This window comes from Oncorhynchus kisutch, linkage group LG24, assembly GCF_002021735.2.
Source record: "Oncorhynchus kisutch isolate 150728-3 linkage group LG24, Okis_V2, whole genome shotgun sequence".
NCBI classification, from domain to species: Eukaryota; Metazoa; Chordata; class Actinopteri; order Salmoniformes; family Salmonidae; genus Oncorhynchus; species Oncorhynchus kisutch.
Window position 1 is genome coordinate 22,040,196 of NC_034197.2, and position 24,663 is coordinate 22,064,858.

Sequence of the window (24,663 nt, forward strand, 5' to 3'; positions counted from 1 at the left end):
TTGTCATCACTACTGTTGGTGTGAGTACATTTGATAACCAATCAGCCACTGTATTTTGCAGTTGCTAGGCCAGTTTTGTACATACTGATGGCTATGTCCACTACTTCATTTGGTGTCACTATTCTAATTCATCTTACCAGGCTTTGCTGCCAAAATCACATTTCCCCATTTACTAATGAACATCACACCTTACACAGGTTCCGAGTTGCCAAATACTAAAGATTCATGATGTACAGGTAACTACCAAAATAATGGAAACTTGAGTAAATGAGGGATCTAAAGTACACTAAAAGCAAGTGCTGCCACACAGGTGTGGTTCCTGTGTTAATTAAGCAATTAACATCATCATGCTTGGTCATGTATAATTTATTTTGGCTACGATGGCTATGCTCCCATCCACAAGCGGTCAGACTGGTTTGATGAGCATGAAATCGATTTAAACCATATGCCATGGCTGTATCAGTCAGATGAAAGTGCCTTAGTGTTTTTCACCTCCACCAAATGATGGAATGTCTCAGAAGAATGGTGTTGCATCCCGCCAATCTAGTTCCAGACACTTGTAGAATCTATGCCACGGGTGCTTTGAAGCTATTACGGTGGCCCAACACTTGGCATTTATTTGGTTATGCTGGATTAACATAGCAGTAGGTTGACTATTGTCTTGATTTTTTTTAATGGCTAGCTTCATCTAGTGCAGGGTTGGGCAACTTTGATGGGGGTGGGGGCTGCATTTGCCTGGTCTGTGTGCCCACATTGCAAACTAAACATTTTAGCAGCTCTCCTCGATCTCAGAGGAAATGATATGCAATTCCACACATTTTGCTATGGGGTGTAGAGAAAATTATGCAATTCTACTCATTTTGCCATTGTCCATGGGTGAAAAATGTTTGCCGGTTTCAATCTGAGACTAACAAAATCAATGTCCCCCCCCCAGGCCGGTAATTCAACCATGATTACTACATTTAGATGGCCGCTAATTTACCAATAATAAAAATTTAAAAAATGGTGACATAAGCAGAAAAACTGATGCACAACCAAATTGAAATTGCACCTTGTCTGTTCTAACTTGCAATAATACGAGACCCTGACAATTTTATTTTAAATTGATCCAATGGCCTTCAAAAAGGGCTGCCAGTTGCCCATACCTGATCTCGTGTACTGCATTGTCACAACACTGACTGATCGTCACCCAGATACAAAATTAGTTTCTTGCTGGACAAATTCAGCTAGATCCCTCCCATTTTTGGACCATTTGCTTTTGTTGGTTCCTAGTGAACATACCCGTTGTCACCATAGAGAAAAAGTACAAAAGAAGTACTCTAAGAATTTATTAAATGTACAAAATCCAGCAGACAGGTTTAATCCTCATCTTCCTCCTCCTCCTCATCCTGGTTGATCTGGAAGTAACGCAGCTCGTAGCTCTCCTTGGTGTTGGCCACAACACGCAGCCAGTCGCGAAGATTGTTTTTCTTCAAGTACTTCTTGGTCAGATATTTCAGATATCTACAGACAGATGGCATTCAGATGTGAGAGGTTGTGCTTTGGCTTTCAATGTTTTCCCTAAAGCAATATACACATACAAAACAACCTAGTAAAGCTAATGTTTGTTGTTGCTGTACACCTCAACCCAACTTAATGAATCACAAAAAAACAGCACAAAGGTTGAAGAATGATACTGTAGCGCAGTCACGTGAGGTTAGCATATTCATGGGCAGGGGTGGATAAACTCAACAAGGACGTCTGAGGGAGAATTCAGTTCACAGCCAGTGTATTTTCATGCACATAATGTTACTGGTGCATGACAGATGCAGGAGAAAAGTCATAAAGCATTTGGGAGTTGGTTAAGTGGGAATTATTAAGTTGAATTCTACATAGCCAAAAGTCAATATTGGCATCAATATCAACACCAGCAACCTAAACAAAAATATTACAGATAAAGGCTATAAAAACACAGGGCCTCTTATCCATCATAAGCAGTGCAAAAGTGTAAGTGAATTATTCATATGAGCAATTATTTTGTGAGGACATAAGCATTTACCAACGTTTTAATAGCTTGAACATGTAAACAATGTATTGGGTGAAAGACTTTTTTTTTCTCCCAAGAACAAATACACAAATGTCTGCATTGCAATTTGATTACTACAGTCCTGAGTTGCCAATGCAGTTACCATACCTTTTGGAGAAGGGGACCTCGGAGGAAACTGTGATCTTGCTCTTACTCCTCTCAATAGACACCACACCACCACCCAGGTTTCCAGCTTTCCCATTCACCTTGATGCGCTCCTGGAGGAACTGCTCCTTTAATCATTAAAACATACTGTGTAAGCATATACTTCTAATTTCCAACAACAAAAGATTGACAGTTGCCCAACGTTACTTTTTATATTTTTTTATTGATTTTTAATTTCACCTTTATTTAACCAGAGACTAGTTGAGAACAAGTTCTCATTTACAACTGCAACCTGGCCAAGATAAATCAAAGCAGTGCGACAACAACAGTGTAGTGGATGTGAAACTAGCCTGTTGGCTGGAGCACATCAGTGACATCACACCTTCACTTGGATCTAAAGCCAACTGTCGTTCATGGAGTGACAAACTAGTCTCTTGCTCTGTCAGCAAACACAGTTGGCTTTTAGTTGTGTTGTTGTGCAGGTCGCTAGCTAGTGTAAACCCCACTTGAGATTTAAAGGTCCAGTTTTATATACATTTCCACACTATGAGGTTGGAATAATGCTGTGGAATTGTGAAGATGATAAAAACCCTTTTAGTGTACGAGTTGTTTGAAACGACAGCCCGAAATTTGAGCCTGTTTTGGTGGGATGGGTGGTTTGTCCTTCCTGGTGACATCACTAGACAGTAAATTAGTTAATAGACCAATCAGAGTTCCAAACCTACCAATAACAGCACATTTTCAGTGTCCTCCTCCCCACTTAAGACCACTCCCATAACCCTACCAAAATTCTTGCTTGAGAAATTGCTCATTGCTAAGAAGCTATGTTTTCTCTTAAAATGATAAAGAAACAATTACAGTACAGTACATAATTGTTACCCATAAATTAACTGATAATGAGAAAAAAAAACAGCTCCATTGGACGATTCTGTTCCAACATGTCGATCCCATGAACTGTCATTTCATAAGCTCCTTCCATCCTTCAGTTTATACTAAACCAAGTGACCATTGTGGAAGGGCAGAAATCATTCAGGATTGTGGCTAATGGGGGTTTCGAATAAGGGCGTTTGTGCAACTAAAATATTAGAATCTTCCTTGCAACCAGGCACAGGTATAAAAACCTGTCAGTGTAACTGCAAAACTACTTACAAAGTTGGCAGCATCCATGATGCCATCTTCAACAGGGTGGGTGCAGTCCAGAGTGAACTTCAGGACCTGCTTCTTCTTCTTGCCACCCTTGGACCCCTTGGTGCTCTGCTTCTTCTGCAGATAATATTGACAGCCAATTAAAACTATGACAGTCACTACCATAGTAGCTGTTCCGTTTAGTTAGCTGCCTAGAATCTAACAGTTAACGTTACCTAACATTAGTTCACCACCATACGCGCTGCAACCGCAGACATCAACTATGTCTAGGCTAATCCCCAATTAAGATGAAGTTTTAGTCAGGTGGCTCCTTATAAGTAAAGACCAACATTTTTGTTATTTAACTAATCAAACTACTGCTGACCATAAAACGAACAGAAAAATGTTAAGCTAGTTTTGTGTAGCTACAACGTGGTGGATCTGGCAAGCTAACGTTAGCTAAACAAAAAAAAAAAACTTGCTAATTTAGCGGGCCTCGTGAAAAACAACCCAATCCAGTGCCTTGTTTAGCATGATTAACGATTACATACTCCCTCTCAAATATACCCCGATTTATACAAATAATGAATTTAAGTGTGAAAAATGTATATATTTGATCAATTTTCCACACGCGATTGTACCCACCACAGGAGCCATTGCGAAGAGTTTAGCAGAAAGGAAGAGCTGTGTTTGCGCGTGCGTTACATTTTGGCCTGATGAATCAATCGCAGATCTAGTCGATACAATCACGGCATCAGAGTTCGATTAAAAGGCTTAACATTATTGTTTATACATCTTATTGAAATTCCATATATTTTGAAGGATAATAAGTACAAACGTGTTAGAAACAATACATCCTTCTACAAATTGTAACAAAAAAACAATACAAACAAAAAATAAACAGAAAAACACTTAGGATGTTGTTGTTTTTTGGTCCATAATTACCTGTTTGGGAAAGGGGATACTTAGTCAGTTGCACAACTGAATGCATTCAACCGAAATGTGTCTTCCACATTTAACCCAAACCCTCTGAATCAGAGGTCCATCATAATGACGTTGTCAAAATCCTGCTCTTTGAATGGTCCTTCATAATGTCATCGTCATAACCCTGCTCGCTCATTGGTTCTTTGTTACGCTGCTCTCTGATTGCTCCCTTCATTACTACGTCATCATAACCCTGCTCCCTGATTGGTGATCCCTCCATGACTAAGTCATCATAATGCTGCTCTATGATTGATCCCTTGATTATGACATCACCATAACCCTGCTCTGGTAGGTTGTTTATTATGACATTGCCATAACCCTCCTATCTGATTGATCCCTTCAGAATGGCATCATCATAACCCTATCTGATTGGTCCCTTCATAATGACAAATACAGTTCTTGGGCTATAGCTCCTTGCCAATAGTGACATAATAAACTCTGGCATTAGTGAGCAGAGAGGCAGACAACAAGGTAAAACATGACAAGATATACTACGTGTTCCCTTTATTGTTCCGCTCTGCATTAGGAACCAATGCATGACATTTGACAGGAGTCAGTGGAGCCTGCAGTGTCCCCTATGAGGCTCTACTAGGCCAGCACTCCATCCCCTCCAGTCACACTCAAAGACCCTCCTCATATCTGTCATTCCTGCTTGGGACAGCAGATAAGGCAGCAAGCAGCAAGGTAATTGTTCAGCCCATATTCTTATTATATTTATTAAGTATCTGCTTCTTAACATATTCATTAAGTATAGGCTTACAAAATCAAATCAAATCAAATCAAATCAAATCAAATCAAATTTATTTGTCACATACACATGGTTAGCAGATGTTAATGCGAGTGTAGCGAAATGCTTGTGCTTCTAGTTCCAACAATGCAGTAATAACGAACAAGTAATCTAACTAACAATTCCAAAAAAAACTACTGTCTTATACACAGTGTAAGGGGATAAAGAATATGTACATAAGGATATATGAATGAGTGATGGTACACAGGTGCATTTTCAATCATTCTCTGAAACGTCACCGACATAGATCAGCATCACTATGATTGGCTTTCCTGTGTTGTATTTTCAGATGTGTGGAGCAATGGAGGCTGCTGAGGGGAGGACGGCTCATAATAATGGCTGGAACGGAGCAAATGGAATGGCATCAAACACATAGAAACCATGTGTTTGGTGTATTTGATACCATTCCACCAATTCTGCTTCAGCCATTACCACGAGCCCGTCCTCCCCAATTAAGATGCCACCAACCTTCTGTGGTGTGGAAGAATATTCTGCCTTTTGGAGAAGCTATATGATCCAGACAGTACCAACTGTCACCCCTTGGTATGCCATGAGCAGTACAAACACCCCTGTCTGCTGAACCTTTACCACAAAGGCCAACTCTCCTGCCGCCACTGTGGGTAAGAAAGTTTGGTGTCTTGTGACTGTATTACAGCAGCTTGGAAACATAAAATGGGTCATTCCATTTAGGGGATGGCATGATATAAGTATTTTAATTTCTTATGGAACAAATTACCTTTGCTTTATCAAATCAATGACCAACTCAGGGGCCTTGTTGGCGCCCCCCCCCCCCCCCCCCCCTTGGGTTGTGCCGTGGCGGAGATCTTTGTGGGCTATACTCGGCCTTGTCTCAGGATGGTAAGTTGGTGGTTGAAGATATCCCTCCTGTGGTGTGGGGGCTGTGCTTTGGCAAAGTGGGTGGGGTTATATCCTGCCTGTTTGACCCTGTCCGGGAGTATCATCGGATGGGGCCACAGTGTCTCCTGACCCCTCCTGTCTCAGCCTCCAGTATTTATGCTGCAATAGTTTATGTGTCTGGGGGCTAGGGTCAGTCTGTTATATCTGGAGTATTTATCATGTCTTATCCGGTGTCCGGTGTGAATTTAAGTGTGCTCTCTCTAATTCTCTCTCTCTCGGAGGACCTGAGCCCTAGGACCATGCCTCAGGACGACCTGGCATGATGACTCCTTGCTGTCCCCAGTCCACCTGGCCGTGCTGCTGCTCCAGTTTCAACTGTTCTGCCTGCGGCTATGGAACCCTGACCTGTTCACCGGACGTGCTACCTGTCCCAGACCTGCTGTTTTCAACTCTCTAAGAGACAGCAGGAGAGGTAGAGATACTTTCAATGATAGGCTATGAAAGCCAACTGACATTTACTCCTGAGGCGCTGACTTGTTGCACCCTCGACAACTACTCTGATTATTATTATTTGACCATGCGGGTCATTTATGAACATTTGAACCTCTTGGCCATGTTCTGTTATAATCTCCATCCGCTACAGCCAGAAGAGGACTGGACACCCCTCATAGCCTGGTTCCTCTCTACATTTCTTCCTAGATTTTGGCCTTTCTAGGGAGTTTTTCCTAGCCACCGTGCTTCTACACCTGCATTGATTGCTGTTTGGGGTTTTAGGCTGGGTTTCTGTACAGCACTTTGATATATCAGCTGATGTAAGAAGGGCTTTATAAATACATTTGATTTGATTTGTTGTATGAGTGTACAGTCGGAGATTGGAACATTGGGGGTCGAGTCATGTACATTGAAAGATATCTAGAGCAACACAACTTCTGCAGTTAGCAATGGTAGGATGAAAGTCCCAGGGGATTATCTGATGGAAATGAACAGCTGCAGTGTAAATCCTGCCTTTGTTTCATCCTGCCTGGCATTAAGCACAGTGTGGTCCTAGAAACCTGGCAACTTTCAGTGACAAGATAAAGAGAATTTGGGCACCTAGGCATTTGAATGATTGATCCCTCTGGGCTCCGGTGAAGTTCATTGCTGTGACCTCCAGGACTGGATTATATAACGTTGTCATTTTGCAGTACTGTGGATATGGATATGTTAATGTCAGTGCAAACTAGTTTAGATGAGATTGTGGTGGTATTTCCAGGATGCATATGAGTTTATTTAGCATAAATCACATGAAGCTTAACATGACATAACTAACTTACTGACATGGATATTAAATGCTCTGTCATATAGGCTATGTGCTCTGTTTTCTATGGGTTGCCTAGTGTTTATGCTTTAGTTGAGGGGTTGTAAACTGTGAGCATTCTATTTACAATGCTCTTGCATGAGAGGGTGAGAGGCTACAGTGGACCTTACTAAGTGTGGGACAAGTCTAGTCAATCCTCTAGCTCCCCTTAAAAGACTGAAAATATGCTCTAAGTAACATGTTCGTTTATGAGATGATTTCAGTTAATGACATGGGAAATCACACTGGTGTAAAGTAATATGCAGTGTTGTTTATCAGAATTCAGTGTGATACTACAGTACCAGTAGTGTAGTAACCTAAAAAGTGTTAAACAAATCAAAATATATTTTATATTTGAGATTCTTCAAAGTAGCCACACTTTGCCTTGATGACAGCTTTGCACACTCTTGTAGCCAGCCTCTGTGTGGAGCTTTTGGGGAAACAACCCACAAGAACAAGATACTCTCCCGCCACGACAGTGTCTCCCTTGCCAATCACACGATGGGGCCCACAAAACATGTGGTGTGTTAAAACTACAATCTTCTTCAATCTTAAAGTGTTACGTACCCCTTTAAAAACAGCTTGAAATATTTTATGGATAAACTAGCAGGTGCACTGAAAATGTTGGTGAAATCCAAGGCTCTCAAACTCAAATTATCTCTTCTCGGAGATTCCATTGTAATGTCTGCATGTATGTCTGATCGTGACTGTTTGTCTGTCTACCCACAGCCCTCCACGATGAGCTAGCTGTACATCATGTTCTCCACAGAGAAGTCCATGCTGTCGATCAACTGTTTCAGAGACATGCAAGTGTGAGTTACAGTCAGCTCCTATCCCTAATATTTTATCACTTAAATAATTAAATAGTCAACTATTAAGCAATATTGAGACAGCACATGTGCAAAGCTGTGAAAGGCTGGACCAAGCCATCATAGTGTGTGCATTCTCCTAATTATAACTCTATTACCTACAGCCGTGGGCCAATTTTATCTTGGGCAGATGAGCCGAAAACATAATAACAAATCATTTGTAGACTGCAAATTGACCGCAAGAAATTTGACTGAAACATAATAATTTTGAACCTTGCTACATTTGAATACAATCACATATACACTATACAGTTAATTCGGAAAGTATTCAGACACCTTGACTTTTTCCATATTTTGTTACGTTACAGCCTTATTCTAAAATGGATTAAATCGTTTTTTCCCTCCTCATCAATCTACACATAATGACAAAGCAAAAACTTTTTTTTGTGTGTGTGTGTGCAAATAATACAAATTTTAAAAACAGAAATATCACATTTACATAAGTATTCAGACCCTTTACTCAGTACTTTGTTGAAGCACCTTTGGCAGTGATTACAGCCTCTAGTCTTCTTGTGTATAACGCCCTTCGCCCCAGTCGGAGGTCCTGAGCGCTCTGGAATAGGTTTTCATCAAGGAGCTCTCTCTGTACTTTGCTCCGTTCATCTTTCCCTCGATCCTGACTAGTCTCCCAGTCCCTGCTGCTGAAAAACATCCCCACAGCATGATGCTGCCACCACCATGCTTCACCATAGGGATGGTGCCAGGTTTCCTCCAGACGTGACACTTGGAATTCAGGCCAAAGAGTTTAATCTTGGTTTCATCAGACCAGGGAATTTTGATCTCATGGTTTGAGTTCTTAAGATGCCATTTGGCAAACTCCAAACAGGCTATCATGTGTGTTTTACTGAGGAGTGGCTTCCGTCTGGCCACTCTACCATAAAGGCCAAATTGAGGGAGTGCTGCAGAGATGGTTGTCCTTCTGGAATGTTCTTCCATCTCCACAGAGGAACTCTGGAGCTCTGTCAGAGTCACCATCACCACCTCAGCGCCCCAAATCCTTCTCCCCTGATTGCTCATTGTTGCCAGGCGGCCAACTCTAGGAAGAGTCTTGGTGGTTCCAAACTTCTTCCATTGGAGAATGATGGAGGTCACTGTGTTCTTGGAGACCAATGCTGCAGATATTTGTTGGTACCATTCCCCAGATCTGTGCCTCAACACAATCCTGGCTCGGGGCTCTACGGACATATCCTTCAACCTTATGGCTTGGTTTCTATTCTGATTTGCACTGTCAACTGTGGGACCTTATATAGACAGGTGTGTGCCTTTCCAAATAATGTCCAATCAATTGAATTACCACAGGTGACTCCAATCAAGTTGTAGAAACATCTCATGGATGATCAATGGAAACAGGATGCACCTGAGCTCATTTTCGAGTCTCATAACAAAGGGTCTGAATACTTGTGTAAATAAGGTATTTCTGTTTTATGTATTTAATAAATTTGCTAACATGTCTAAAAACCTGTTTTCGTTTTGTCATTATGGGGTATTGTGTGTAGATTGATGAGGACATTTATTTATTTAATCCATTTTAGAAGAAGGCTGTAACGTAACCAAATGTAGAAAAATTCAAGGGATCTGAATACTTTCAGAATGCACCGTATATACCTATAGACAGCAATACGTGTGGAGGAACTTGGTGGAGTTTAGTTTGTTGTGTGTGTGTGTGTGTGTGTGTGTGTGTGTGTGTGTGTGTGTGTGTGTGTGTGTGTGTGTGTGTGTGTGTGTGGTGGTGTTGTTGTCTAGTGCCTTCTCATGGTGTGACCCCTGACTCCTAGGCGGTGAAGGAGCTCCAGACGTCGGCCAGAGGCCATCATCCTGCTGAAGGCCATGATCGAGGAGGTCAGAGAGAATGTTGATGAGGAGGAGTGCGCAATCAGCACTATTTTCAACAAAGTGCAGGTGAGCTGACATAGTCATCGGCCATTTTGAAAACATTAAACTCAACTCAGGGGGTGGCAGTTAACTTAGAAGTTAAGAGCCAGTAACCGAAAGGTCTCTGGTTTGAATCCCCGAGCCAGCAAGGTGGAAGAAATCTGCCATTCTGCCTTTGAGCAAGGCATCTCTCTGATTCAAAGGGGTTGGGTTAAATGTGGAAGTCTGTTGTACAATTTCCCTCGATTTCCTCAATTAATCAATGTTGTCGTAGTTTTTTTTATGCAGTTCCGCAAATTGTATTAAATTCTACCACAAGGTGTCACTCTTCATGTCCTAGCTCGTAAAGTAGCTGAAGGTTCAATACCTTGCACAACATTACATTAGAGCAACATTTTATTGACTTATACTGGATACAGTTGTAATGCTCAAGTAGTGCTTTTCATTTACAAACCGAGAGGAAATGTATGTAAATTAGTTTTGGTTGGGAAGGTATTCATTAGAGTACAGTAAATTTAATCTTGAGAGATTTGCAATGCAATTAAATGACCCAGATAATATTGTCCTCTTTTGAATGAAAAACTGTCAGATCGAAAACAAATTATCCTAAGAGCAGCGCAAAGGTGAGAATACATTTAGCTTCATGCTACCTTGCCTGAAAATCATGTTTATCATGTAGCCCTAATGTATAGCCTATGCTCAGAGAAACTGTTAACCTGTTATTGTTTGAATGGGCCTTCCGAACAGAGCGCACACAGATTCAGCCTCAATGGTTGCCTCTAGCCATTAAAAATCGCTGTAAACTCAATTAACTCTCGAAGAAGGAAGTCTTACCACAGACAGACAATATGCGTCCCAAATGCCACCACATTCCCTTTATAGTGCACTACTTTTGACCAGAAGTAGCGCACTATATAGGAAATAGTATGACATTCGGGTGCACAAGACTTCCTGCTTTGAGAATTCATTAGACTGTACAATACCAAGAGATATTGAACAGCCTAATGGCTTGTCTAATGCCTGCCTAATATGTATCCTGTTCCACATGTATATATAGATCCTACTGGGAGATTAAGGTGTCCCTGGCAGCAGACCAATATAGATTAAAGCCAAATGAATAATAATGTGTCAGGACTAGCTACATCAGGCTTGCCTGGCACCACTTCCAACCCAGTAGCAAATGAGAACAGCTCATCTGGCTGCACTCTTACCCACTCTCCAGGTAATATCCTGTCTATGGTATGCCTGTTTATCCTGGAGTAGTGATACATGTTGCCTATTTTTACAATGTCTTATTCACAGTGCCCAACTGTATTTGTAATCCTAATTGATGTTCCATCTTGAGCAGGTGTAATATAATCAACTCAAGCCAATGTTCTCCTCCACCTTGCTAGTGTAGTATGATGCATAATGCCTAATCTGGTTCTATGAATCCAGAAGGGCACAAACCAAAACATTAAATGGAATATTAGCAATTATGAATACAGTCTTTAAGCAAATTTGTTTGACTTTGATATCTGTTATCCAGTGACTAAAGAAGATTGACAAACTGCCACACAGACTGAGACCAGCTCAGAATAGCAGTATTAAGTCCCTCTCTCTTGTCATCTTGCCTCCTCAACTGATGTTTGGTCATGTCACATCCCAAATATTCACCCCATATGTCTTCTTCTATGTTTCTGGTTTAGATCAACACAGAATATCGGTCCGAGTTTGTTTATTGCCTTGAGTCTCTGTTACTGCTGGGCTAAAGACGCTCCGTGTCCATTGCCGGGAGTGTCGGGATGGAGTTTGGTCAATGCCAGCAGACTGTGAGTCATATTTCACCCCTACCATATGGAAATTGTGCAGACCACGCTCAAGGGGAAAATGTAATCAGCATGTTATTGATGTTCCCAATGAGTGAAACCTCAACATTCAAGACAGTATGGTAAAACTTTCCAAATATGCTCATCGTGTTCTGAAATAGCCAGCGTAATATGAGGACACCCCTACCTGTTGTGTAAAAGATATTATGTCAAGATATTTATTTATTGTGTAAATGTCCTTCTGTCTCCTCAGCCTGCAGTCATCCCTATCCGTGCCCTGCCACTTCCCTCCCATCAGTGACATGTCCCTGGGTTCATCCATGGTGCCGAAGCCCACTGCTATATCACCACCAAGGTCCTCCTGGTAAAGGTTGGGGAGACCTCATTTACTGAGCACTGTCGCAACTCTGAGAACAGCTACAACTTCTTTGTTAAACCTCAACTTTATGCTCAACAGAAATGACCTGACCTGTACCAGATGATTACCACACTCTCAGCAACCTCTCGGACGAGGCTGCCCTCAAGAACAAGAATCTACTGGCCAGGGAAGCAGAAAAACAGAGATTTGGAAGATGTCTCCCTAAGCAACTGGATGGGGTCATGAGACTTCAATGTGCTCCCCCATAACTTATGTAAATTATATTGAATATAACATGTACATGTTTCTAACATTACCCATATTAGGACTACAGTAGCAAACCCATGAAAGAAAACAATGAAAGGAAGACAATTTTCTTAGGATAAATTTTATTTTATTTCACAGGACAAAGTTGTTCAATCAATTCAGAACATTTCAGTCAAGTGAATAAAAGTAATCAGCCAAGAGAGAGAAATATTCTCTCTGCATGATACATTTACATTACCTGTAATAAACTGTAGTATTGTTATACTGTAGTGCAACAACTGGCTTTTTCCATGTTCAGCTCAGCTGGATCATGCTTGGAGCAGTAAACAGTTGTACGTCTGCAGCCAACAATGTGCTCTTATATTATTGAATCTACAGATAATCTTCTCATCTTTATTCATCTAATACACATTACTTTTACAGTGCTCGACTGTCCTCATTTCAGAAACTAAACACACACACACTTGTCTTGTGCAACATACAGTTACAGTGCTCGACTGTTCTAATTTCAGGAATTCTCTTTCAATCACACACACACACTCCATACAGTCTGGGCATACAGAGTAGAGGGCAGAGGCAACCTTTCACCTGAGACAAGCGGTAGTTCAGGAGGAAGCAGTGCTGGGTTGAGCTTATCGCAAAGGAGACAACCTTTCCTCTGAACCCCTTAGCCATAGGAATGCATCTATTGGTTGGTTTCAATACAAATGAATAACAGGTGGAGTGATGATCAAGTGGTGGTTGAAAGAGAAACAGTCTTGAGTGCATTTTAAAGATGACTGTACCATGTGGGTGCCCCTATAGTTAAAACCTTATGGAAGAAACAACACCCCTGATTCATAGTTTATATACCAAGGATCAATGTTAAAACTTACAGCACACTGGAATAGAACAGTGAATGGATTGTCAGTGTTCATTATGTTTTCATAAATTCACAAAAGTAGACATTTCTGACTTGATACGCTGTACCGATTGGAAGAATCAGAGAACCAGGCTGCAACTTGCCCAGGTTGTCAAATTAGCAAAATATTAGTGATTGTGCAGCCTTTTGATCCTGAGTGGACATGGGATGTGAATTTAAAATAAATCATTATTTTGTGTAAGGATAAATCAATATTGAAAGTCTGGGCTGATACCTAAAACCAATACATTTTCATAGCATACATTATTTTAATAACTTTGACATTCATCAAAAGGCCTTTTTCTTATAATTTATGAAAGAGCGAAATAACTTAAGGGGAAAAGACCATGATGCAAGGGACCCCATTTCCGTAACTTTCGGGCATTTTTGTAAATGTATAACAAAGTCACTCAGAAATAAATGTTTCTTACTGGGACAGAACACACACACACACGTGTATGTGTGTGTGTATGTGGACACCTCTTCAAATTAGTGGATTCAGCCACACCCATTGCAGACAGTTTAAAAAATAAAATAAAAATGTAATCGAGCACACAGCCATGCAATCTCCATAGACAAATATTGGCAGTAGAATGGCCTTACTGAAGAGCTCAGTGACTTTCAATGTGGCACCATCATAGGATGCCACCTTTACAACAAGTCAGTTCATAAAATTTCTGCCCCGCTAGAGGTACCCCGGTCAACAATAAGTGCTGTTATTGTATAGTGGAAATGTCTAGGAGCAACAATGGCTCAACCGCGAAGTGGTAGGCCACACAAGCTCACAGAAAGGGACCGCTGAGTACGGAATCACATTGCACATAATTTTTTTAATATATATTTTTTAAATGGCCTGTTTCTCGGGTTGCAACACTCACTACCGAGTTCCAAACTGCCTCTGGAAGCAACGTCAGCACAATAACTGTTCGTCGGGAGAATCATGAAATGGGTTTCAATGGCTGAGTAGCCGCAGACAAGCCTAAGACCACCATGTGCAATGCCAAGTGTCAGCTGGAGTGGTGTAAAGCTCGCCGCCATTGGACTCTGGAGCAGTGGAAATGCATTCTCTGGAGTGATGAATCATGCTTCACCATCTGGCAGTCCGAAATCCAAATCTGGGTTTGGCGGATGCCAGGAGAACGCTACCTGCCCCAATGCATAGTGCCAACTGTAAAGTTTGGCGGAGGAGGAATAATGGTTCGGGCAAGGCCCCTTTCCCCTGAAGGGAGATCTTAACGCTACAGCAAACAGTACAATGACATTCTAGACAATTCTGTACTTTGTGTCAACAGTTTGGGGAAGGCCCTTTCCTGTTTCAGAATGACTACGCCCCAATGCACAAAGCAAGGTCCATATAGAAGTGGCTGCAGAGCCCTGACCTCAACCCCATCGAACACGTTTGGGATGAATTGGAACGCCGACTGCAATCCAGGCTTAATAGCCTGACCACACTAATGCTTTTGTGGCTGAATGGAAGAAAGTCCCCACAGCAATGTTCCAACATCTAGTGGAAAGCTTTTCCAGAAGAGTGGTGGCTGTTATAGCAGCAAAGGGGAGACCAAGTCCATATTAGTGCTCATGATTTTGAATGAGATGTTCGACAAGCAGGTGTCCACATACTTTTGTTCATGTAATGCATGTATGAGGGCTGATAAATTTAGCATCCACGGCTCTACATAAAAAATAAATAATGGGTAAAACTGGTGCTCCAAACTTTAAAACATTAAGTGCACAACCTGAAATGTTAGAAATGACCTTGTCCCAGAATGACCCAGCATGCACCGTGCGGCCCCATTGAAGCCACATGGGCGACAATACAATTCCAATGGGGTTTCCCCATCTCAAAAGTATTTGTATTAAACTGTTTGTATTAGAAACAAGCGATTTTTGCTGTGCAAGCATGACACTAACGAATCTGCACCCAGGAAACAACTGTACAGCGAAGCCTTACCATTACAACTAATTGTTATAAAAATTTACTTTCTTTCCGTACCGGTACTCCCAAATTAAAACTGCAGTTCGCACAGTTAAATATTTTGTTGCATATGCAACCAAATTGGGTCACACTGTGCATCCCTAATATTGTGTAAAACCATTCTGATGTCAACGCTGAGGCCTAATAATGATGACTCTGTGATATGACAGACAAACAAGGAATAGAAGAAACTCAACCAGGCTCATTACAGCACTTCTGACTTAGTAACCAAAGCTAAAATCAATTCAGCATCCACTTAAGACCAGGCACCACAGGCTAAAATGTTGCACAAACCTAGCAATTTAGAGTTTTGGGGGAGGGGGGTATTTGTCAATTAATATTAGTATTTTTAAAAAGTAAAAAATATCCAAAAGGTTTATAAAAATATTTGTGTTAGTTTATCATACTAACATCAAAGTGTCATGAACTGTAACCACTTTTAAATGGACATTCCTAATTTGAACACTCACTACATTGAAATCACACATCGCTTAAAAGTCAATTTCTTAGAGAATGTTACTTTGAAGATATGGTGATTGGGTATAAGGTAGTCTTAATTCAGTCCTTGTCTTACTGCCATTTCCTGAAATCACACTCTTCCCAAACGCCAACTTATTTTCTGTGGTTATCTTTAGATGTATTCTCCAGACTTATACATTGGGAATTGTTGATATGTTTATGACACAATCAGATGTGTATGTAAATTCGGTCCTAGAATGTCTTAACAAAATAAAACCAAAATATTTAGGTTGATTTTTACTTCATCCAGTGTCCAGAAAAATTGGTTTGTGTTATATGCAAATATTTAATGGTATAACCTTATTTGCATATTTGTATACAATTTTTCAGAAAAAAAGACAAAAAGATTATAGTGTCCACACTCAACTGGTAAAAGTTGATTGTAATATGATTAAGTGGGGGGGGGAGGGGGGGGAATACCCTATTAGGGTGTGGTGCCTGGCCTTAAGATACATCAGAACATTGGAGATTAAAGAAAAATACAAAACTCAAGTCTCTAGTAGTTGATTTAACCAAACAAAAGAGGGGGTGTGGTTTCTTTTTGAGAGTCTACCCAGGCCTTGGGGGTGGTATGGGGATGGGAGCCCTTCACAACACTCATAGGTGTCAGTCTCTGTGAGCTCTAAGCACCCCAGGGCGGGCAACCACAGGAGCTAATCCACAGTACGCTGACCAGGGCTGCCCCTCACAGTGCCTGTCTGTCTGCCTGCCATTTTCATACATCCAGGACTCCATCTCTCACACCTAGGAGCTGTTGATGCGGATGCCCGAAATAAACGGCAGGCCGGTGCCCACCTTCTTTTTGTACTCCAGGTAGTCCTCTGCAAAGAAATGGATGAGCGAAAGCTCCTCCTCCTCAATCCGTTCACGGAAGAAGCGCCAGCTTGCCATGGTATAGCCCGCGATGCAGACAGGGTTGCACAGCATCACCTGGAACATTGGACATAGAAAAGTGAAATCAGCGTAGTGGGCTTGACTAGAACATGTTTAAGAAACAAACATGTCTGGATTCTTAAAAGGGAACAGAGTTTAGCTTGTGTATTAGCCTGCATGCTAATATTGCTGTGACAAGGGTTGCAATAGTCTGGTAACCCAAGACTGCAAGGATTTCCAGAAATCGCAGTTGGAGGATTCCAGATTTTCTGTTTCCAGGAATATTTCTACAGAGATTTCTGAAAAATCTGGACATTTTGGGAACATTTCCAGAATTTTGCAAACTGTGCCTTGCACATTCAAGAGTTTCCTTAGCTATTGACAGAATAGGCTGGTACCTGTGTGCCAATGCTCCAGTAGAACCATCCCACGTAGGAGGGGTGTCTGAAGAAGGCATAGACCCCATCCGTGACCAGCACGTGGCTCTGGGCCTTCTCGTTCTGGACGATGTGGTTGAAGTTGGAGCCGGCTGTCAGCATGGCAGACTTACGCAGGAAGTCCCCACACAGCACCATCACCAGGCCCACCAGGCTGAGCCAGCTCAGCTGCTTCAGCTCTGAGACATAAAATGCACAGCCTATTAAGACATTTAACTCCTACTGTGACAACATGTCAAGCCCATTTCAACTGAGGCATTGAAAAGTTATTGGCTACGTTCCAGGCTGACTACAACGCAGAAGCCTGCACGACTGCAATTGATGACGTGGCACACAATCATTGGTTGATGCAATGCAACACAAGCAATGTCGTCGGGCTGGAACACGGCCATTGATCCCAAGTGTGGTATGGAGGACAGACCTGGGACAGTGAGCTTCTCTATGGTGAACTCCACCCATGAGGACACAGCAGCCACGGTGTACTCCACACTGTGGTTGAGAAGGAATGAGTCCAGAGACAGGCTGCGGGGGTTAATGATGGCTGTCACCAGGTACTCGGAGTAGTGGAAGAAAGACAAGGAGCACATGTACCTGTAAAGACATGCATTGACTGAGAACTATGCATAACACGTATCGAACTAACAACGGTAGTATTGTGAGTATAATAATATATATATATATAAAAAAAACACACACGAGAGAGAGAAAAAGAGGCAGCATCCGAGAGGATCAAAACCCTAATGTATCATGGGTAAATTGACTGACTGATCTACAAATAATAATAAGTTGTTATTTATGATACAAGGTTCTTTGTAGATCTGTCAGTCGCCTGTAATATTGAACAAACCCGGAGTGTGTGTGTGAGAGGAGAGAGCATGTACAAAAGGTTTATTCATTACGGAAACCGTTTAAGAACCAAACAGAGCAAAACTAGAGTTTTTATTGGACAAACAAAGGTAGGTACTTCCCCATTTCGTTCTGTTTAAGAAACTTTTTTAAATAAGTTTTTGCTTACCAGCCAAAGTGTGTCCATGTGGTTTGGGAAAAGCTTATGATCAAGCCACACCCAAAAGTAAAGCCAAGGAAGCAGGCTCGCACAGCAACCTGGGAGAAAGAAGAGTATGCTTAGGAAACATTTCTACCTTCAATTTGTTTAACTAGCTAGTTATCTAACTATACAAGTAGAAAGCTGGCTCAAAATCAATAGCTAACACAATAACCTGCTCTTAGGCATAGAATATCTGTCTAACTTCAATAGTGTTATCTAATTTACAGTTTAGGGCTCTATCTTTAGCCAATCAAGCTGACAGCTGTCTCAATCCAATTCAGATAATAGGATTAGCTAGCTAGCACAATATATTGTTAGGAAGAAGAGGGGCAATGAAAGTGTACCAATAATTTAGATAGCTAAAGCCTAGCCATCTGGCTGCCGTTTTGGCTAATGGGCAAATAAAATAGAAATCAAGATGGCTAGCTATCTAAGGAGCTTAGCTAACGTTATAGCTATCCATCTTCTTTCAGACGTTAGTTAGCTTACTTACCTTATATAGAGGTCCCTTGTATATGATAAGCAAGAAGCCATTGATAACAGCGATGTACACAGCAATAGCTATTTTCCCCCTCACTCCAGTGAGATAGTCGAATACCCAGTCAAGATGTCCAGCGAATGTTCTAATAAGGGGAATTATAACAACACCCAGTCCTAAAAGAAAGCTTATAATACTTATTTTCCCCTCTAACACCAACTTGCCTGCCATGATGAAGTATCGTTACTCCCTATGGGCTCTCGCGAGTTTTCCACAATGGCAAAATGTACTCACTAATCTTGGCTGCGTTCCAGGTGGTCACGCTGCGCAGATGCATATGATCACTTCATCATCACACACACTCAGCAGGAACCACATCAATATGGCAGCAATCTTCTGAGAACGCCTGGGAATATTTCTTTATTCTATTTATGTTGTTCCTGACACGTTAAACACTTCTCCAGGCGTTGTGAAATGTGATCAACTTCGCAGCGCGACTCTAATAAAGACTACCTACCTGGAACGCCTATATACGTGACGTGACAGAGGACCTTTTACTATTTATTGGCTGTAGATGGCGCTTTAATCCCATATAATCAAAGGTCACTTCTTGAAGCCCAGCAAGAAATGTTTGACCAGACATCACTTTTGCAACTGTCTAGCAGAGGACATAGCACAGAGCAATGACTGCATATATGAAAGGACAAAGCTCTTTGATCACGTGACACCATTCGTTCATAAGTGAAGAATCAATAGCGCCACAGAGTTTCTAAAAGACAGAAGCACAACATCGAGAGACTTTCGGGAACGCTTGCGAAGCAGACCAAGCAAACCAGACCGGGCGTTTGAGAAGTAAATGACCCTATGAGAGAAGTGAAAAATGACTCATTATTTGTTAGTTTCTAAAAGTATAACCTACATTAAAGCCAATGGCTTAAGTAGTTTAACATGTTATTACTCCAACCTCGTGAAAGTGACAAACTGCCACATTTATTTTTTATAAAAAAAGGAGTGGCTTTGATTTGAAAGCACGCGCATCTGCAGTTCGGCGCGAGATGCCTACATAACCTAAAATGAAGACCAAAAAGCACTTCTTTTTTAAAAATACATTTTTACGACATTGCTAATTTGTACTTTGTGGCTGTGGTAACTAGTGGAAAACCGTTAACCCCAATGATGACTGATAGGGGCATAGCTGCATATTCAAATTAAATTTAAAAAATATTGGTCACACACCTGTTTCGCAGATTTTATTGCAGGTGTAGCGAAATGCTTGTGTTTCTAGTTCCAACAGTACAGTAATATCTAACAAGTGATATCTAACAATTTCACAACAATACACACATAAAGTAAGGAATATATATGTTTGTTAACCTTTATTTTACTAGGCAAATCAATTAAGAACTAATTGTTTTTCACAATGACGGCCTACCCCGGCGATGCTGGGACAAATGTGTGCTGCCCTATGGGACTCCCAATCACGCCTCTTACACTGAGATGCAGTGCCTTAGACCGCTGCGCCACTCCGGAGCCCAGATGAGCAATGTCGGAGCAGCATAGACTAAAATACAGTATAATAGAATACAGTATATACATATGAGATGAGTAATGCAAAATATGTAAACATTATTAAAGTGACTAGTGTTCCATTATTAAAGTGGCCAGTGATTTCAAGACTATGTATATAGGGCAGCAGCCTCTAAGGTGCTAGTGATGAAGCCACTGTGCAGCCATCTTGGTACCCCTCCATTGAAAAAAAGATTTTGGAAGCTATAGAAATGCATTTATTAATGTCTACATTTGTTTTGACATGTTCATTCTATTACAGACACCTTAATGCTTACTTTTACTTTTATTATGTTAGTTAAACATGAAAAATATAAATGATACAAATACAATCTTAAAGTATAGAGTACTGTTATTGTCCCCATTAAAAACATTTCTTAAATCCATGTCATTTTGTCCTTAACATTTAATTTAAATACTGTAAAATTCCATAAATTCCTATGGAGTCCTTCTCCTACTGGGGAGTGCCAATATGGCCGACCGGTGGCTTCAAAGCCTCTCTATGACCAATACATAGTATGAGTAATCCAGGGATTACACGGAACCCAAACCGGCTACGCGCGTGCGCTATTGTGCATAAATGTATTTTGTCCCCCTACACCAAACGCGATCACGACACGCAGATTAAAATATCAAAACAAACTCTGAACCAATGACATTCATTTGGGGACAGGTCGAACAGCATTAAACATGTATGGCAATTTAGCAAGTTAGCTTGCACTTGCTAGCAACTTTGTCCTATTTAGCTAGCTTGCTGTTGCTAGCTAATTTGTCCTGGGATAGAAACAGTGAGTTGTTATTTTACCTGAAATGCACAAGCTTCTCTACTGCGCACATAAAACGGCCGACCGAATCGTTTCTAGTCATCTCTCCTCCTTCCAGGCCTTTTCATGTTGAATTTATATGGTGATTGGCATCTAAACTTTCATAGTATTACCACGACGACCGGCAAAACAGTCCGTATCACCCACGTGGGTATAACCAATGAGGAGATGGCACGTGAGTACCTGCTTCTATAAACCAATGAGGAGATGGGAGAGGCAGGACTTGCAGCACGATCTGTGTCAGAAATAGGAATGACTTCTATTTTAGCCCTTGCCAACGCAGACGCTCGTTGGAGAGCGAGCAGTGTGGGTGCAATAATTGAAAAACATGGCTTTCTAAATTTATTTTGCAACGCTCGCGCCCACGACGTGTCCATTCTGGTCAGCATGTAGACACATCAATGGTTAGACCGGATGACATGTTTCTGCACCGGATGTTTAGCTACCCAACGTCACCATGACATCGCCTACAAGTGTGATCTGGATTTTCTATTGGTGTAAAAAAAAATACCGTCCTGCTCCTCTCCTCTCTAACTAACTTCCCCTCACAATCCCTTCAATTTCCCCTAAATCCCGTTAGTTTGGCTGTTTAGCCTACCTTAATTATCCCTCACCCATTATAGCCCTGCCATTCCCAACCAATCAGAGTGCCTGGAATGCTGATCTTGACACCGCACCCGCCCACTCAGGTCAGAGTTTTATCGTCGTCTGAAGGGAGAAGACGCATGTTTCTGAGGACCTTTTATTGTCGACAGTAACACAAATGTCTGAAGGTTGTGCATGCATTGAAATAACCACAACAATAAGATTCCAAGTCATTCGGATTACCAAAATCATATGAACATCCTCAAATCGAAACAGTTGTGTCTGTGTGGTGGAGACGATCAAGACTACAGTGATGGGCCTCAACATCATGTTCTAACCAGACAGCACTATAGAGGTCAGAACCAAACTAATCACTTATAAGTATATAGTGGAGAGGGCATTCACAGTTGACCACTCAGACGGCTGAGGGCATACCAGCTAACTGTTTTTACGTAGTCATTCTAGACGGATTTAGTGACCAACAGTTTTTTACATGGTCCGTCATTTCTCCGGATTTAGCTACCAATAGTTTTGACAATTGGAGAAGCAGTTTCTAACTATCTTCATACTGTAGTGTCTTTGATAGTGCACTGAAGCCATTGAGCTATTGTAAGAACTGGAGAGACAGCCTCCAAGATGGCCGACTGTTGAAGTAATCTACAGTGCATTAAGAAAGTATTCAGACCCCTTGACTTTTTCCTCATTTTGTTAGGTTATGATGCTACAAGCTTGGCACGCCTGTATTTGGAGAGTTTCTCCCATTCTTCTCTACAGAACCTCTCAAGCTCTGTCAGGTTGGATGGGGAGTGTCACTGCACTGCTATTTTCAGGTCTCTGCAGAGATGTTTGATCAGGTTCAAGCCCGGGCTCTGGCTGGGCCATTCAAGGACATTCAGAGACTTGTCCTAAAGCCACTACTGCGTTGTCTTGGCTGTGTGCTTAGGGTCATCTTGCTTGAAGGTGAACCGTTGCCCCAGTCTGAGCTCCTGAGTGCTCTGGAGCAGGTTTCATCAAGGATCTCTCTGTACTTTGCTCCTTTCATCTTTCCCTTGATCCTGACAAGTCTCCCAGTTCCTGCTGCTGAAAGAAAAACATCCCCACAACATGATGCTGCCACCACCATGCTTCACCGTAGGGATGGTGCCAGGTTTCCTCCAGACGTGACGCTTGGCATTCAAGAGTTCAATCTTGAATTCATCAGACCAGAAAATCTTGTTTCTCATGGCGTGAGAGTCCTTTAGGTGCCTTTTGGCAAACTCCTAGCGGGCTGTCATGTGCCTTTTACTGAGGAGTGGCTTCCATCTGGCCACTCTACCATAAAGGCCAGATTGGTGGAGTGCTGCAGAGATGGTTGTCCTTCTGGAAGGTTCTCCCATCTCCACAGAGGAACTGTGGAGCTCTGTCAGAGTGACCATCGGGTTCTTGGTCACCGTCTCTGACCAAGGCCCTTCTCCCCAAATTGCTCAGTTTGATCGGGCAGCCAGCTCTAGGAAGAGTCTTGGTGGTTCCAAACTTCTTCCATTTAAGAATGATGGAAGCCAATGTGTTCTTGGGAAACTTCACTGCTGCAAAAATGTTTTGGAACCCTTCCCCAGATCTGTGCCTCGACACAATCCTGCCTCTGAGCTCTTATGGACAATTCCCTCGACCTCATGGCTTGGTTTTTGCTCTAACATGCACTGTCAACTGTGGAACCTTATATACAGGTGTGCTCCTTTCCAAATCATGTTCAATCAATTGAATTTACCACAGGTGGACTCCCATCAAGTTGTAAAAACATCTCAAGGATGATCAATGGAAACAGGATGCACCTGAGCTCAATTTAGTCGCATATAACAAAGGGTCCAAATACTTATGAAATTGTCACATTTCACTTTTATTTTTTTACATTAAGCAAAAATGTCTACAAACCTGTTTTTATTTTGTCATTATGGGTATTGTGTGTAGATTGATGAGGAATGTTTTTTATTTAATCCCTTTTATAATGCTGTAGTGTAACAAAATGTGGAAAAAGTCAAGGGGTCTGTATACTTTCTGGATGCACTGTACTCACGGTCTCACATGCCAATTCGTGGGAATTGACATCTTGCTTGTTCTGGTTTCTGGGTTGTGAATATTCGTTTAGTGGGGAGGGGAAATCTGCAGGCATGAAGCACCACCACACAACCACTGGTAACATTAATAGAATGCTGTCTGCAAGTAAATTATTCAGGACTAAGAGAAATGTACTCTAGCTTGTTCTACACTGAACAAACATGTAAACGCAACATAAAGTGTTGGTCCCATGTTTTTTGAGCTGAAACAAAAGATCACAGAAATGTTTCATACACGCAAACAGCTTATTTCTCTCAAATGTTGTGCACAAATTTGTTTACATCTCTGTTAGTGAGAATTTCTGCTTTGCCTAGATAATCCATCCACCTGACAGCTGGTGCATAATAAGAAGCTGATTAAACGGCATGATCATTGCACAGGTACACTTTGCGCTGGGGACAATAAAAAAAGCCCACTCTAAAATGTTCAGTTTTGTCACACAACGCCATAGATGTCTCAAGTCTTGAGGGAGCTTGCAATTGGCATGCTTACTGCAGGAATATCCACCACAGCTGTTGCCACAGAATTTAATGTTAATTTCTCTACCATAAGCCGCCTCGGTCATTTTAGAGAATTTGTCAGTACGTCCAACCGGCCTCCCACAACCACAGACCACGTGTATGGCGTCATGTGGGCAAACGTTTTGCTGATGTCAACGTTGTGAACAGAGTGCCCCATGGTAGGGTTATGGTATGGGGAGGCATAATCTAAAAAACAATGAACACAATTGCATTTTATCGATGGCAATTTGAATGTACAGAGATTCCGTGATGAGATCCTGAGGCTCATTGTCGCGCCATTCATCCGCCGCCATCACCCCATGTCGCAAGGATCTGTACACAATTCCAGGAAGTTCTTCCATGGCCTACATACTTACCAGACATGTCACCCATTGAGCATGTTTAGAATGCTCTGGATCATAGTATACG

The 24,663-nt window shown here is 41.7% G+C and overlaps 2 protein-coding genes across 2 annotated transcripts; both read right to left on the bottom strand.

The window, feature by feature from the left end:
- Positions 1-1,312: 1,312 nt before the first annotated feature.
- On the bottom strand, positions 1,313-4,045 carry LOC109869362 (60S ribosomal protein L22). Its single transcript, XM_020459450.2, has 4 exons — positions 3,941-4,045; positions 3,320-3,433; positions 2,174-2,298; positions 1,313-1,503 (listed from the first exon to the last, which is right to left on the bottom strand). The coding sequence occupies exons 1-4, from the start codon at positions 3,950-3,952 to the stop codon at positions 1,359-1,361; spliced, it is 396 nt and encodes a 131-aa protein (XP_020315039.1). The 5' UTR covers positions 3,953-4,045; the 3' UTR covers positions 1,313-1,358.
- Positions 4,046-12,539: 8,494 nt separating this feature from the next.
- On the bottom strand, positions 12,540-18,938 carry LOC109868927 (protein-S-isoprenylcysteine O-methyltransferase-like). The gene is made up of 5 exons (XM_020458697.2): positions 18,681-18,938; positions 18,155-18,243; positions 17,561-17,730; positions 17,101-17,318; positions 12,540-16,759 (listed from the first exon to the last, which is right to left on the bottom strand). The coding sequence occupies exons 1-5, from the start codon at positions 18,894-18,896 to the stop codon at positions 16,574-16,576; spliced, it is 879 nt and encodes a 292-aa protein (XP_020314286.1). The 5' UTR covers positions 18,897-18,938; the 3' UTR covers positions 12,540-16,573.
- Between the last annotated feature and the right edge of the window lie 5,725 nt (positions 18,939-24,663).

Excerpts from the sequence above, each read along its gene's own strand:
- LOC109868927 (XM_020458697.2), bottom strand. The coding sequence starts at position 18,896 with ATGGCAGGCAAGTTGGTGTTAGAGGGGAAAATAAGTATTATAAGCTTT. Across the intron at positions 17,731-18,154 it reads ACATGGACACACTTTGGCTG|GTACATGTGCTCCTTGTCTT; the intron begins GTAAGCAAAAAC and ends ATGTCTTTACAG. Across the intron at positions 17,319-17,560 it reads AGAGAAGCTCACTGTCCCAG|AGCTGAAGCAGCTGAGCTGG; the intron begins GTCTGTCCTCCA and ends TTTATGTCTCAG.
- LOC109869362 (XM_020459450.2), bottom strand. Across the intron at positions 2,299-3,319 it reads TCATGGATGCTGCCAACTTT|GAGCAGTTCCTCCAGGAGCG; the intron begins GTAAGTAGTTTT and ends TAATGATTAAAG. Across the intron at positions 1,504-2,173 it reads GAGGTCCCCTTCTCCAAAAG|ATATCTGAAATATCTGACCA; the intron begins GTATGGTAACTG and ends ATCTGTCTGTAG.